General features: G+C 34.8%; 1 protein-coding gene across 1 annotated transcript in view; it reads right to left on the bottom strand.

Moving 5' to 3' along the window:
• LOC110018676 (nuclear transcription factor Y subunit B-1-like) overlaps window positions 1-16001 on the bottom strand; it is a 40991-nt gene that overhangs the window by 5351 nt on the left and 19639 nt on the right. Inside the window, exons 5-6 of the mRNA XM_020716064.1 lie at window positions 12868-12975; window positions 12712-12762 (exon numbers count right to left, since the gene is read on the bottom strand). Coding sequence (XP_020571723.1) covers window positions 12712-12762; window positions 12868-12975 — 159 coding nt within the window. The remainder of the gene's footprint in view (window positions 1-12711; window positions 12763-12867; window positions 12976-16001) is intronic.

Genomic DNA, 16001 nt, shown 5'->3' on the forward strand with positions numbered 1-16001 from the left:
ATCTTAGTATCAATGATAATCTTAAGGGCTATAATTCTATCACCAACTCTATTAATTTTTACAACATTATCTTTCAAACTCTTATCTATAATTACACCTACACCATTTCTTGTGCGACTCTTACCAGAATACCAAAGTTTACAATGGACACAAAAACACTAAATATATAATTTCAGCTTTATTAAATTAGACTCAAATCAAATTAATTTATTTTATTTAATTTTCTATTTCAAGTCACTTTAATCACAACCAACAACTCAAATAAAACCAAAACATCACATTCACATTGACCATTAAGATAATTTGATTAAATAATTGCTTTAGTAGTATTAAGAAAATACCTAATAAATAATTACATTGAAAGGAACATTAGATTTTCTGAACCATGAAATATTTAAATTAAAAATGTTTTAATTGAAAACAAATCCAACTACTATCAGCAGTGAATACCCAGTTAAAGAGAGAATTTGCAGTTTAAAACTATATAACTTAGTGGGATAGAACACTGATGAATAAAAAAAATAGATGGAAATACCAAGCCTATGCACAGAGAAGAGGAGAAAAAAGAAACATAATTTACATCTCATTTTATCTAGAAATCCTAAGAAAATAAAAGTTTTTTAAGTTGACATAAAATAAAGAATATATTGAAAGCAATGTTAAACTGAAAGGTCTTCCATAGCGCATTATATGATTTTTTGTTCTCTTTGTTGCAACAATTCCTACAAAGACAACTTGAATCACTGTTGGAGGATTCTAATAGGTATTGGCAAGCGAGGCTCAATTTTGCAAGTTTTTTTTTTTTATGTAAAATATAATGAGGACAAAAATAAAATTTCTAGCTTAACGCAAGAAATAAAAAGCATGAAACACAATTATTTAAATTGAGGTACCCAACAACAACATAAATTGAATAAGTGAGAGTTATCCAAAGAGCAAATAAAGCATGATAAAGAGAGCTGTTAAAAACTTTGTGGACTCTGAAATATCACGACCGTTCCTCATGAACTCTCAGTATTTTTATTTTTATTTTATTTTAAGAGAGCTTTGGAGGGTCAAATTTTCAAAAGGCAGATTTGATTGTAGATAAGAGATTACCTAGAAATTTTGCCATCATTTTTCGAGAACTTTTTGAACTGTCATTTGATGTTTCTCATAGGCGCAAGCCCCTATGGTTAATTACCCCTCCCGATAATAGGAAATCACTTTCAATTAAAGCTAGTTATTAAAAATTGAAAATTGAACATATATAGTAGCAGACTTAAGATTTAGTTGTAAATTTGATCACTTGGAGCTTAAAACGGATGGTGGGGTAAATCCGATCAAGATCAAGATCCCATCGTCCCGTCAACTCGGATCATCGTGGTCACTGATCTACTTAGTTAGAGGGAGTCACCCAACCTGACAGGAATTCTTGTCACCAGTCATGGGTTACGTCATCTATGAAATCCTTGTTGATTTTAGGTGGATATTTGTCTAAGGGGACAAATTTAAAAAAAACCTAAACAAACAAAAAGCTTTGTGTCAACCAATTCTACTCTTATGATTCACAAGGGTAGATAACTGTTGGGAAATATATGGACTGCGACCGTAATCGTAATATAATTGTCATTTAGCGGCAACTGCCTAGTCAGAGGACTATGGTCGTAACTGCTACTTTATGGAGTCTTAAAGCTAAATCATGCGGACAAAGTTCTTAGGCTATGTCCTTACCAGCATGCAATTACTCTGATTATGAATATAGAGATGCATTTGATATAAAATTCGCTCTTCATGAGCTAAATTCAATAAAAAATTTGTCATGATCAACAAACTATTGCGGAGTGTAGATAAAATTTGCTTCTAGCTTTTAATGATTTATTTTAATAAGAGTGTTTTAGTTGACTACATTAAAATCCTCTAGTTGAAACCTTAGATCTACACGGCCATCGTCAGAGATTTAAGTGTTTGAAACTTTTATATCTTAACGAGGGGAACATTTAGTTTTGTTAGTTTAAGTTTTTCAAACTATAAGCCATGTCGACTCCTATCTTTATATGTAGGAGAATTAGACTAGATGATTTGGACTTATTTTAGGATTTGGACGTTTATTTCAAAATTACTAGATTCTTCAACTTCGGTCCTTGCGAGGAGAATGATCGACCTAGTTGGATGGGACTTACGACCTTGCAATATAGACAAGGCGACTTGATTATCCCGCAAAACATTCTCGAATCTAGCATTTGAGCATTCAATATATTGGTTGGAGCACATGCAGGCTTTAAATTTCATGTGTTTGAATATTCTTTTATAAGCTTTAAAAACTTTTATAAATTTTAAGCCATGAATTTAATATGGACTTGACAAGGATCTCAAGTGGAACCCTTCTAAGACTTAAAAGTGAGTTCACATTTCAAGGTACTGCATTTGGCTTAGGAGATAAACTTGAGAATTTGAACTCACTAAGAACTTGGTATATTTGTAAGAGTATGTAATTTTAGGCTTTAAAAAGAGACAATCTTTTGTTTGCTAGTAGACGTATTACAAATCCGGTGACAAGATCTTAAAATTTCAAAAGGTTTCATATTTGAATTATTTTTCATCCCATAGAAGCCTAACTTCGAATAACATAATTTTAAATTGATTTTCAAGCTCTATGCGCCTAAATCTGAATGGAGAAATTTCAAAATATATATTTTGTAGTCTTGTGAGATTAAATTTTAAGATCAATTTTTTTATATTTTTAAGCCCAAAAATTTTATATTTTAAAAGCACTAAGAGCCTAAATTAAAAAAAAAACTCAGGCCACTCATATTTTAAAATCCTAAAATCTTAAATTTTAAAAGCTCAAGTTTCTCAATCATTTTAAAATTCTTGTGAATGAAATTTTATGTTATTTTATAAGCTCAAATATTTTAAAATTTTAAATTAATTACAATTCCAAATCACTCGGAATTTCAACAGTCTCCCATTGTCAACCACCGGTAGGAGACATGGAAGAATGTCAGCCTTTCTAGCTATCTCAAAAAAATCGATAATCAGTTTCGTAAGATACTCTGCTCGAAGAGCAAAAAAAATATTTAACCCGCGATCTCAAAAGATGTAACGAGCCTTCAAAATACCTACAGAAAATTTCAAATCACAACCAAAGAGTTCCCGATTTTAAACATACTTCTCCAGACAAGTTCGTAATTTTCTTCGCCTAACGGGTACTGTGCTCTCCTTGAATGAAATTTTTTAGAAAAGACTTGCTAATTTCCTCAATACTGTAATTTCAAGAAAGCGTAAAACCATAATTTTAAAGGAATTTTATAAATGAGTTTGTTTTTCCCCGCCTAACGGGTACTTTGCTTTCCTCGAATGGTTGTTTTCAAAAAAGTTTTCCATATGCCCCACTTTTATACCTTTCCAAGCCCTGACGGCGTTGACGATGACAACGACAATAAAATGAAAATAGAACACACATTTTCTCTTTTTTTTAATATCACACAATAAAATAAAATGAACAATAATTAAAAAAAATGGACATAAATCTTGGGCAAGTACTCTGGTGGGAATAGATGACCAGGCTGTGCTAGATTTAATGTGATGGTTCGAGTCGCCTGAGGGAAGATAACAGAGGAGTTTGACTGTTCGAGACTAGGGCAGGGAAGGCTCGAATGCGAAGCAGAGGTAGGAGACACCTTTCATGCGATTTACGAGAGATGTAGTGGATTATGGCAGAGAAAGGCTATCGCGACAGGGAGACGTGATAGGGTGACGCAGCAGGGTCACGTGCAGCTAGCAGAAGGAAATCAGGCGAGTAGAGGCATTTCGATGCAGGGATTTTATTCGTGAGGCGCATCAAGGAGTAAAAATAGTCCAGAGGCTTTAGGGCATGAGCTAAGTGCAAAGGAAGGCATCAACCGCATGATTAACGATACTTTGCACAGCCTCGGTGAGACAGAAAGAAGATCGCGGGGAGACTCAACAAGGAGGTCTTTACAGGGATCGAGAGATATGTTTCTTGTGAGGGGAACGAATAGAGCGACAGGTTTTCAACATAAAGAACGGCAACGCGCGAAGAATCAATCGCGTGAACATGGAAAAAGCCAACATAAACTGAGGGAGAATTCGAGAATTACACACAAATACAAGGAGGGATGTGCTAGAGAATAACTTAGGAAAAGCTTACAACTTGCGGGTAAAAGAGAACTTGCGAGAAACAAAAAAAAGAAAGATAAAGTGGAGGAATTGTGCAAACTTGTGCTTGATGTAGTGCGACAAGACTTCGAAGATTTGAACGGGGAATCACAAACGATATTTTTACAGCATAAAGGAATGAGAGATGATAGGAAAACATTACAGAAAAGATTTGTGGGTTCTTGTTTGTCCGCTTGTAACCAAAGGGGAGAGCGGGAGCGATTAAGCACTAAAGCGGGATTTCACAGGCGAGAAGAGGTTAAGCACTTAAGCAGGCTCTCCCAGTAGAGTCGCAAGAAATCTATGGGCTCTGAAAAATTAACGACCGCTCCGAGGATTCTCTGTATTTGATTTTATTTTGTTTTGAAAGAGCCTTGAAAGGTCGAATTTTCAGAAGACATATCGGATTGTAGATAAGACGCTACCCAGAGATTTCGCCTTCATTTTGTTAGAAATTTTTTATATGGGGTTCGAGCAATAGGCGTAAGCCCCTATAATTAATTACCCATCCCAATAACAAGAGAGCACTTTCGATTAAGATTAGTCATTAAAAATTGGAAGTTGAACATATAATCGCATCACACTTAGGATTTAGTTGCACAACTGATCGCTTGGAGCATAAAGTGGATGGTGGGGGAATGAAGACGAAACCCGATCAATATGACATGGTTTCGTCATCCCGGGCTCTCATGTTCCCTGATTTACTTAGTAAGAGGAGGTAGTCGACCCATCATGACACAAAGATTCTTGTCAGCAGCCATGAGTTGCGTCGTTGAAGAGATCCTTGTAGATATGAGATATATATTTATAAAAATGGATAAATTTAAGTCGACCTTAGCTAACCGAAGGTTTTGTGTCAATCAATTGTACACTTATGATTCACAACTCAAAAGATATAAAATTCTTGTGGAACATACGAGTTGAGACTGTGATCATAATATAATTTTGTCAATTGGCGGCAACCACCTGGTCAAAGAGCCCTGGTCGTAACCGCTACTTTGTAGAAACTTTGGTCAAACCACACGAACAAAGTACTCCGGTCACGTCTTTACTGGCATGCAATTACTTTGACTGTGAATATAAATATGCAATTGATATAACATTCGCTCTTGATGAGTTGAAGTAAATAAAAAATTTATCACCATCGACAAAATATTTCAGATGGTGGATGGAATTTCCTTTTAGCTTTTAATCATTTATTTTGACATAAATATTTTAGTTAACTATTTTAAAAATTTTAATTTAAAAGATTGACCACTTCAGTTGAAATTTTATATCAACACACATCATCGAGAATTTAAGTATTTGAAACTTTTATATCTGAATGAGGAACATTTAGTTTTGTTAGTTTAAGCTTTTTAAACTATAATCTACCGCTATCTTTATAGAAAAAAGAATCAGACTAGGTGATTTGGACTTGTAAATTTTTTATCTAAAATATGAACGTTTATTTCAAAATTACTGGATTTAACTCCAGTCCTAACGAGGAGGATCAGATTAATTGGGTGAAACTTACAACCCTGTCCTATCGACAAAGTGACCCGATTAGCTAGCGCAACATTCTCAAACTTAATATTTGAGTATTTAATACGTTGATTGGAGCATGCGGGGTTTAAATTTTATGTGTTTGATTATCTTTTCATAAGCTTTAAAAACTTGCATAAATTTTTAGCCATGAATTTTAATATGAACTTTACAAAGGATCCCAAGTGGACCCCTTCTAAGTCTTAAAAATGGGTTCGCATTTCAAGATATAACAATTGACTTAAGAGATAACCCTGAGATTTTGAAATCATTGAGAACTTAAAAAGTATTTATAAAAGTATATGATTTTAGGCTTTAAAAAAACACAATCTTCTGTTCGCTAATAGGTGTATTGCGAATCTGGTGACGGGATTTTAAAATTTCAAAAGGCCTAATATTTGAATTATTTTTTGCCCCCTAAAAGTGTAGGACCGACAAACCTAATTTTAAATTGATATCTAAGCTTTAGGTCCCTAAATCTGAATGACACAATTTCTAACATATTTTTTTGTCTTGTGAGCTTAAACTTAAAGTCAATTTTTTATATTTTTAAACCCAAAAATATTATGTCTTTAAAGTCAATTTTTTATATTTTTAAACCCTAAAATTTTATGTTTTAAAAGCCTTAAGGGTCTAAAATTAAAAAAATAGGGTCCCAGTTATTTTTAAAACCTTAAGAGCATAAAATTTAAAAACTTCAGTTTCTCAATCATTTTAAAATTTGAATGAGTCAATTTTTATGTTATTTTATAAGCTCCAAAATTTTAAAATTTTAAATTAATTACAAGTCCAAATCACTCATAATTTTGACAGCCTCCTAACATCAGTCCCTGCTAGGGGCACCGAAGAATGCCAAATTTCTCAGCTATCTCAAGAGAATCGCAGATCAGTGTCATAAGACACTACATTCGAGGAGATAAACGAGTATTATTTAACCCGCGATCTCAAAAGATGCGAAGACCATTCAATGTACCCACAAAAAATTTAAAATCACAAGCAGAGAGTTCATATTTTAAAAATAATTCTCCATACGAGTTCGCAATTTTTCCCACCTAACAGGTATTGTGTTCTCGAATTGAGGTTTCGAAAAAACTTTCCAATTGCCCCAATATTGTACCTAAAGTAAAGCATGAAACCCTTATTTTAAAATAATTGTACAAACGAGTTCGAAACTTTCCCAGCCTAACGGAGGAGGTTTTCGAGGAAGCTTCCCAAATGCCCCATCTTTATACCTTTCCAAGCCTCGACGACGTTGATGATAGTGACAACAACAAAATAAAATTAAAATATAGATTTGCCCTATTTTTTATAATCACACAGTAAAATCAAAAGAACAGTAATAATAAAAAAATGGACAGAAATCTGGGGCAAGTGCTCGAGTGGGCATTGATGATCGGGCTGGGCTCGATTTAATGTCTTGGTTTGAGTCCTGTGAGGCTAGGGCAAGAAAGACTCGAATGCGAAGAAGAGGTAGGAGACTCCTTTCATGTGATTTACGAGAGAGACACGATGGATTAGGGCAGAGAAAAGCTATCGCAGCAGGGAGACGCGATAAGGTGACGCAGCAGAGTTTGTGTGAGGCTAGCAGAAGGAAATCAGGCAAGCAAAGCCATTTCGATGAAGGGATTTTATTTGAGAGGCCCATCAAGAAGGAAAAACATTGTGGGGGCTTTAGGGTAGGGTGCGAAGGAAGGCTTCAATCGCATGATTAACAATATTATTCGCAGCCTCGATGAGGGAGAAGGAAGATCGCTTGGAGAATCAGCAAGGAGATTGCGACAGCGATCGAGCGATACATTTGTTGTGAGGGGAAGGAACGGAGCAACAGGTTTTCAACATAAAGAGCAACGATGTGCAAATAATCCATCGCTTCCACAGGTAGAAAATCGACATAAATAGAGAAGATTCAGAAATTACACGTGACGACAAGGAGACACGTGTTAGAGAATAAACTAGGAAAAGACTTACAACTTATGGGTGTCAAAAAATAAGAACTTGCGAGAAACAGAAAAAAAGAAAGATGAAGTGGAGGAAATATGCAAGCCTGTGCGTGATGGTATTGCGGCAAGACATTGACGATTTGAACAAAGAATTGCAGACAATATTTCTACAGTAGAAAGGAACGGGGGATGATACAAAACAGTGTGAATAAGGGTTACGGGTTCTCGTTTGTCTGCTTGTAACCGAATGGGGGGAGAGGGAGCTGTTAAGCACTTAAGCAGGCTGTCACAGGCGGAATGAGGTTAAGCACTTAAGAAAACTCTCCCAGAGGAGTCCAAAAATCTGTGGGCTCTGAAACTTAATGACCGCTCCCCAAGAACCCTCTGCATTTAATTTAATGTTGCTTTGAGCGAGCTTTGGAGGGTCGAATTTTCATAAGACATATTTGATTGTAGATAAGACGCTACCCAGAGATTTCAGCCTCATTTTGTGAGGAATTTTTTATCTGGGCTTCAAGGTTTCACATAAGCACAAGCCCTTATGGTTATTTACCCCTCCCGATAACGAGAGAGCACTTTTGACTAAGGAGAGCATTAAGAATTCAAAATTGAACATATAATAGCAACAAACTTAGTATTTAGTTGTAAAATTGATTACTTTGAGCTTAAACTAGATGGTTGAGGAATGAAGACGAAAACCGATGAAGATCTTATGCTTTCGTCATCCCGGACCGTCGTGATCCATGATCTACTTAGAGGAGGTAGACGACCCAACGTAACAGAAGGATTCTTGTCAGTAGTCGTAGGTTGCGTCGTTCAAGAGAACCTTAAGATCTGGGGTAGTTATTTGTCTAAGGGAATAAATTTAAGTCGACCTTAGCAAACAGAAGAGAATGCGTCAATCAATTGTATCATTATGATTCACAACTCAAACGGTAGAAAATCGTTGGGAGTCATACGAGTTGCGGTCGAGACTATAATATAATAGTGTCATTTGACACAACCACTCAATTAGAAAGCACTGATAATGACAGCAACTTTGTGGAGCCTTTGGGTCAAACCACGCGGACGGAGAACTCGGATCACATCCTTACTGGCATGAAATTACTTTGATTGTAAATACAGAGGTGCGTTTGATATGATATTCGCACTTTATGAGTTGAACTCAAATCAAAAGTTTGTCACCCACGACAAACTGTTGTGAAGTGTGGATAGAATTTATTTTTAGATTTTAATAATTTAATTTAACTTGAGTGTTTTAGTTGACTATTTTAAAAATTTTAATTTAAAAGATTGACCTATCCGGTTGAAATCTTAGATCCATGCGGTCAACATGAGGGATTTAAGTATTAGAAACTTTTATATTTGAACAACGGTAACATTTAATTTTGTGTTTTCAAACTTAAAAGTTATTTCAACTCCTATCTTTATATGTAGGAGAATCAGACTAGGTGATTTGGACTTATAAATTCTTATTTTTTGCTCAAAAATAATGTGATAAGTTAATACAAACCCTATATGGTAGCATTTCAAATATCAAACTTATTAAAATAAATAAATAAATATCATATCAAGTTCACTCTGATCAGATAGCCCATCAATAATGAATAAGTGATGCATTATTTTGTTCCTTGCTCCCAATCAAGTGAAAGGCTTCATCTTCGAGAAAGCGAGCACTAATTTGAAAGTGGTATTTGTTACTATAAAGGCATGGTTCGCCAATTAATATCACTAAATAAACACTTTAGCATAATTATGAATAACAAAAAAAAGGCATTGAAGGAAGTAATTTTTTATTTTCATGTCATCAAACAGCTTTATCTTTTAGCCCTACACGTGGCAAGACAATGACATCAGTATGAAAAGCATCCAAAGGTTCTCAAGAACAGCTTGTTGGTCATCGAAGTGTTCCTCGTTCTCAGGAGGTTTCTTCCCATTCTTGGAAATCTCTTCTTAAAATACTCTCCCACAACCTTGAGAATTGCTCACCATCCGCATTGTTCACTCAATATTTGCACAATCTACCTAGGCCTTCAAGAATACCCAATCTAGCTACTCATTGCATTGCACAACAATTTCAATGATAGTCGATGCATTAATGACAGCATTAAATGCACATAAGCGTGTTGGTTTTCTCGTATGATGATTGATATTCAAGGAAAAAATGTTATTGTTTCAGATCCACAATAAATTGCAAAAATTATTATTGTCGCCACATCTCATTCAATCCAATCACACCCCACTTCCATCATTGGAAACTCAAAACTTCTAATTGATGATCATGTCACCAAGACTGGCAACCAAAGCCTCAGCTAGCATTACTGTCAAGTTCTTCTCCAATAAATACCTATGAAGAAAATATGACAAGCGAGTGGAACAACAAAAGATTTGCAATGATATTAAATCCACACTTAAAAAAAATGAACCTAACAGCCATACCACCGCCACTTCCATTTTATGGTTTTTATTTCATTTTATCTTATCAATCATCTCTCTCTCTCTCTCTCTCACATGATATTGACTAAGTTAAGTCATAGTCAATTCTTCTCAAATCTCAATGGAACCATTTTCTTGTCATATTAGGCAATGCCACTTTTCACTATTAAAAGATGAATAGATAGGAAAAGATGTATGAATGTCATATTACTTACTTTTGTAGCAAGGATGAGACACAAGAAGGATTTCAGTAATCTATACACCCTTCCACTCATATTACAATCTAATAAACATTCCTAGCCCTAAGTATATAACCCTATTTATAATAAACAACAATAATAATAAAAAGACTAAATTGGCCTTAGACGGACAAAAGGCTAAATTACCCTTAGATGCTGGCATAACAATAAAACGTTTTCCTCATATTCTTCACGCTCAATCTCTTTCCCTTTCAATCTGGCTACAGATTCTCTGGTCAAACCTTAGGGTTGCAAATTGAGTCGTCAGCAGGGCCTTGGATTGCATCTCAATAAGTTTCCAAATCATCTCATCCAAGCTCTCGAATCAATTTTCAATGGAGGAAAACATTTATTCTATGGTTAAGAGCATTTCCCCCATCTCAGATTTATGTTGTCCTACTTCTGATCTCTCTTCCAAAACATCAACTTTCCTTGTCATTACTCCCAGGAATTTTTTTTCATCATGGAGGCGAATTTTATGCACGGCAAATTTCCATCGTTGACTCTTTCCAGCACGCAAATCGCCAATTGGACATGTTGTGATCCTTCCTTGTACTCGTCGCAATCCTTCCATATAATTGTCACAATCCTGAGGTCGCTTATCAGATGGCTCTATCGCGAGTTTCAATGAAAGGGGCACATGTATACCACGACCCGTCAGTCTTGCCAGCAACCTCAGAATCACAATTATTTCTCGTGTCTAGGCCACGCACTTCCCAGTTTAACTCAATCGCGTCTCTATTGTGAGGTTCGATCACGAAGGTTGCGACGACCCCAATTTTGGTTTTTCCTCTCGCTAAATAACTATTGTCTCGCAAGCTGGCGATCCTGTCCAACCTGATAGCAGTGATCTGGTCATTTCTTCCAAAAATCTTGTTGCTCAGATAACAATTTCATACGGTCGGGAATAAATTTCATACAAAAATCAGGTCAAGCATATTTTATTTAACGAACACCAAAATCAAAGCAGTATAAAACAAACACATAAACATAAGCACCTATAATTCAAGAGGTATGTGATCTCTCTCTCTCCCAAATCCTACAATTCATCCTACAATTCAAGAGGTAGGAAACCTCTCCTAAACCCTAACCCTAAGACTCAAGAAGACAATCTCATGCATAATCCTAACCTTAAGCATATTAGCCCTATTTATACTAAACAACAATAAATAATAAAAGACTAAATTTCCCTTAGACCCAAAAATGCCTATGTTGCCCTTAAAAAAAAAGCGTAACAACTACATGATCCATTTTCTTATTTGTCCAAATATTGGACTGAAAATTTGCATTAATTTTATTAAATGTGTATGAATCAATATAGATGAATCCCCCACTAACTCTAGTTGGTTCTAGACTTCAACATCAACCTGGTTTGGGCATCTAACACTTTAGTGAGCAACTAAAATCCAAACTTAAGCCATATTCCATTTCTTCATAACAATTTCCCTCCTCCAATGGTGTTTCTATCTTTTAATCTTCTAACAGTGACCTTATCTTGCTTTCAGACATTTCATCTTCCTCTAGTCTTTTATTCGCCTTTTTGTAATGATTCTCAATGGCGACACAAACAAAGGGATGATGTTGACAATCTGTCATATCGTTGAAATTCTTTCCCCTACAATTAATGTTTGTTTGTTACTTGTTATTAACAAAGACCTTGTTTTTCTATTGTTTGCTTCTTTAATAGTTAATCATGTTATTATATAAATCTTTGCAATTGATTTAAATCTAAATAGCAGTACAGATCTTTGCATTTGAATCAAATCTAAATGGCAGTTAATAATTTTAAAGACATTTGATTGTTCTCCGTTGTTTTAAGAAAATTGGTGAAACTTCTTAAAACTATCATTTGATTGGAGGTAGTTAAAAATTGACATTCATTTCAAATTACGCGAACCTCTTCAAAAATCCAACAAATACCCTCATTTTTATACAAGAAAATGAAGAAAACAAAATCATGCTATAAATTGAAAGCATATTTTGAAAAATAGTAACATTTGTTAAATCTAACATTTAGTTGAATTTAACAAAAAAATAAAAAACAATATTTATTTTCAACTCCAGATACATCCTCAAGTAGATCAAGGACCAACATTAATCAACCTTGCAAATAAACTTCATAGCAATAATATGAAAAAGGCATGCACAACGAAGATGCCTCCATAAATTTATTAGTTAACTCCTTATAGCACATACAAATAGCATTTTAGAAAAAAAGCTGTATGAAATGATTCTATAGCAGCTAGTAGATGAACACTAAAAACAAAAAAGAAATGCAAACAGTTTTAGGCCTGTTCCATCCCATTTTATTTGTTCAAAGGAAAACCGTATCCAATACTACTTATTAATCCTAGAACTTTAAATTATCTATAAAAATGTAGAGCAAAATAATTTGCCGGAAATAAATTTACCTGGGATTGCATGTAAGCCGCGTCATGAGAAAAAGAACTGCGTCGAAGAAACTGTAAAATTCATTTTAAAACTTGGCCAATTATAGACAATAAGAAAAAGGAATGGAAACAGAATTACAAGTAGATCAAAAACGTTAAATTAATTGGGGAAAGTACTTTGATCGGTCCTTGTGTGCTGGCACCAGCTTGGTTTTCAGCTTGAAGTTCCATTGCTTCTCTTTTACCCAGGTTATCTGCTGCCTTTGTCGACGCCTTGTTATCACCCTGTAAAATATGAAGCAAATGAACAGTCATGAAGAAGTTAAACGACAGTAGAATGTGAATAAAAAAAACATATCCTTGAAATGTCAATCCACTTTCACAACAGAAGCATTAGTACACATTATTTGCTTTGAGAGAACAAAAGAAAAAATATATTAGTAAATTTGACGGTAAGATTGGAATGAAAGCCGGTTATGTTTGAATTCAAAAACTCTCCATGATTTCAGCTGTTGCCGACCCTTTCTTTCACCGTGCTCCTTTGTTGGAAACACCGCAATGCATAGCATCTTTAATTCAAGCCTTCAGCAAAATCACGTTTGATCCATGTCTCCAGTTCGCCACACCCTATTTATCCCAGCACTAATTTCCATGTGCTTACAATAAATTTTTTGTTGCCCATGAGTTGTCATGTATGCTCTAATTTGAACATCAATTCATTCAAAAGATGTACCTCCAATTAGTCTAGGCACTCACGCCATCTAAAAAAGAAGGGGAGCAAATATACTTTAATTACTTCCTATTTTAGTCCATTAATTGCATTTTTGTATGTGTCTAAATACCAAGTAATATAACATGAAATTTAGGATAAAATCTCTTCTCTTATTATATTTTGTTCATGGTATTATCCGGGTGATAATCCAAAGTTAAGTATAGATCAGAGGAAGCCATGAAGAGTTGGCTACAAATAAACTCTCCTCCACGAGAAGCACGTCCTTCCCTAATGCTGATCAATTGTCATCCAAAATACGAAGGTCAATGCCAACAAATCACTCAGCACAAAATAGAATTAATCCTCTTAAATGGGTTAAATTAATTGCCAAGCGAAAGAGGGAAGGCCAAATACCTAACAAGAACGAGAAGATAATGATAGAATAATGCATTTAATTACAATTATTGGGGAGCCAAATTCTATTGACATGGCTTGAATTATAAATTCCATATAAAGCAAAGGTTGGAAAAACCTTCCAGGTTTTTACTTCCACTGAACTGCAAAGAAAATTTGGGATGTTCTTCAGAGAGTAGATTTAATATCAAAAATACTAAACAAGTAGCAACATTGAATACAGCAACTCCTTAACTAAATATTAGATGAAAACGGATCATTCATAAGAAGACGAAAGGAGATGTTTGGTGATGTAGATAAATATAAAATAATTTGAAGACAATAAATATTTGCTTTCCTGCAGCGCTCAACACCAAGATGAAGTTTGGAGAAAGTTATTAGAATGAAAAATTCCCCTACAAATAGGGACACTTTCTTGAAGTAAAGAAAAATATAAAATGAATGCGGGCAATGATGAGTCAAACACCAAACTCATTCGATACACAAAGCTCAACAGTTGCACGGTCACAACAAGCGTTGGATTCACAACAATGGACACCTTCATAAAAGACAGAGGTCGAACCTCTAAAGTTAAATAGAAAGAATGGCGTGAGCAATGAGCATTGTCACAAACCATATCACTTGTGATCAGTGCTGAGAGATGCATAAGAAACCAAAAAATTGGAAGTCCACTGATGCTGGAGCTATGAGAGCAGACCTTTCCGTGTTACTGCAGTTACGTGGTATCGGGCCTCCGATCGAAGCCACAAACTAACAGGATTCCTTTCGATATTTCTTTTCTATTTTCTTTGCTTTTTTTTTTTTTTTTTCTTGAGCAAGTTTCCTGCTTTCAGCTCTTTTTTTGGTTCATACATATTTCTCTAGTTTCTAATTAGATATTTACTATGCGGGGACTTTTATATGTGGGGGTTTTGATTTTCAGTTTTTTTTTTTTAAATCCGACGAATTGAGAAGTGTATAAGATGTTGATATGAATTTTATATGCAGAAAATATAAGAAATCTACATTTGATTTTTATTGATTTAGAAAAAAAAAGCTTACAATAAGGTTTCAAGAGATATCCTTTGGAAAGTTTGTGAGAAGAAAGGTGTTGATATGAATCATATTCAAGTCATTAAAGATATGTATGCTAGAGATGCTACTTGTGTTCGAATTGAAGGAGGATTGACCAAATATTTTCTTATTTCTGTTGGATTACATCAGGGATCGACTTTAAGCCCATATCTTTTTGCTTTAGTTATGGATGGTCTTACTGGGCATCTACATGAGGATGTACCTTGGTGTATGCTTTGGAGTTTAAAGGCCTTCATTTAAGTAGAACTAAAACTGAATACATGGAATGTAATTTTAGTAGTAGCTCTAGTGCAGAAGTGTGACTTTGGGTGATCAAATCATTAAAAGGTGTGAACGATTTTGATATCTTGGGTCTGTTGTTGAAATTGATGGTGATATAGGTGGAGATGTTAATAGTAGAATTCAAGCTGGTTGGTTGAAGTGGAGGAATGTTTCAAGTCTTTTGTGTGATAGAAATATACCACTTAAACTGAAAAGGAAAATTTTATAAGATGGTGGTGAGACGGTGAGACCTGCAATGCTTTATGGCATTGAATGTTCGCCTTTAAAAGAGAAGCATAATACTAAGTTAAGTGTTGTAGAGATGAGAATGATCAGGTGGATGAGTGGCTTTACACTTAGAGACAAAATGTGAAATAATTATATCCTTGATAGGTTGGTGTAGCTCTTGTGACAGACAAAATTAGAGAAAGTCGTCTTAGATGGTTTGGTCACATTAAGCGTCGACCATCTGATGATCCAATTATGAGAGTACATGTTTTAGATTTGACTTATATTAAGAAAGGCAGAGGTAGACCTAGGAAGACTTAAACTTATTGTACAAAAAATGATCTAAAATTATTAGAAAAAATTGAAAATATGACACTAAATAGGACGCAATAGAGAAAATGGATTCATGTAGCCGACCCCACATAGTGGGATTAAGGCTTTCTTCTTCTTGTTGTTGTTGATGAATTGAGAAGTGTTTTCTCTGAACTTTGCTCTCCAACGTGTTATTTTCCTTTTACAAATGATGTGACTGTACCTTAGGAACATATTGTAGAAAAGCCTCGCCGCCCGTATATCGTTGTATCCCACTGATTTTCAGCCTAGCAGCAATTCAAGCCCCTGC

This window comes from Phalaenopsis equestris, unplaced genomic scaffold (assembly GCF_001263595.1).
Source record: "Phalaenopsis equestris unplaced genomic scaffold, ASM126359v1 Scaffold000030, whole genome shotgun sequence".
NCBI classification, from domain to species: domain Eukaryota; kingdom Viridiplantae; phylum Streptophyta; class Magnoliopsida; order Asparagales; family Orchidaceae; genus Phalaenopsis; species Phalaenopsis equestris.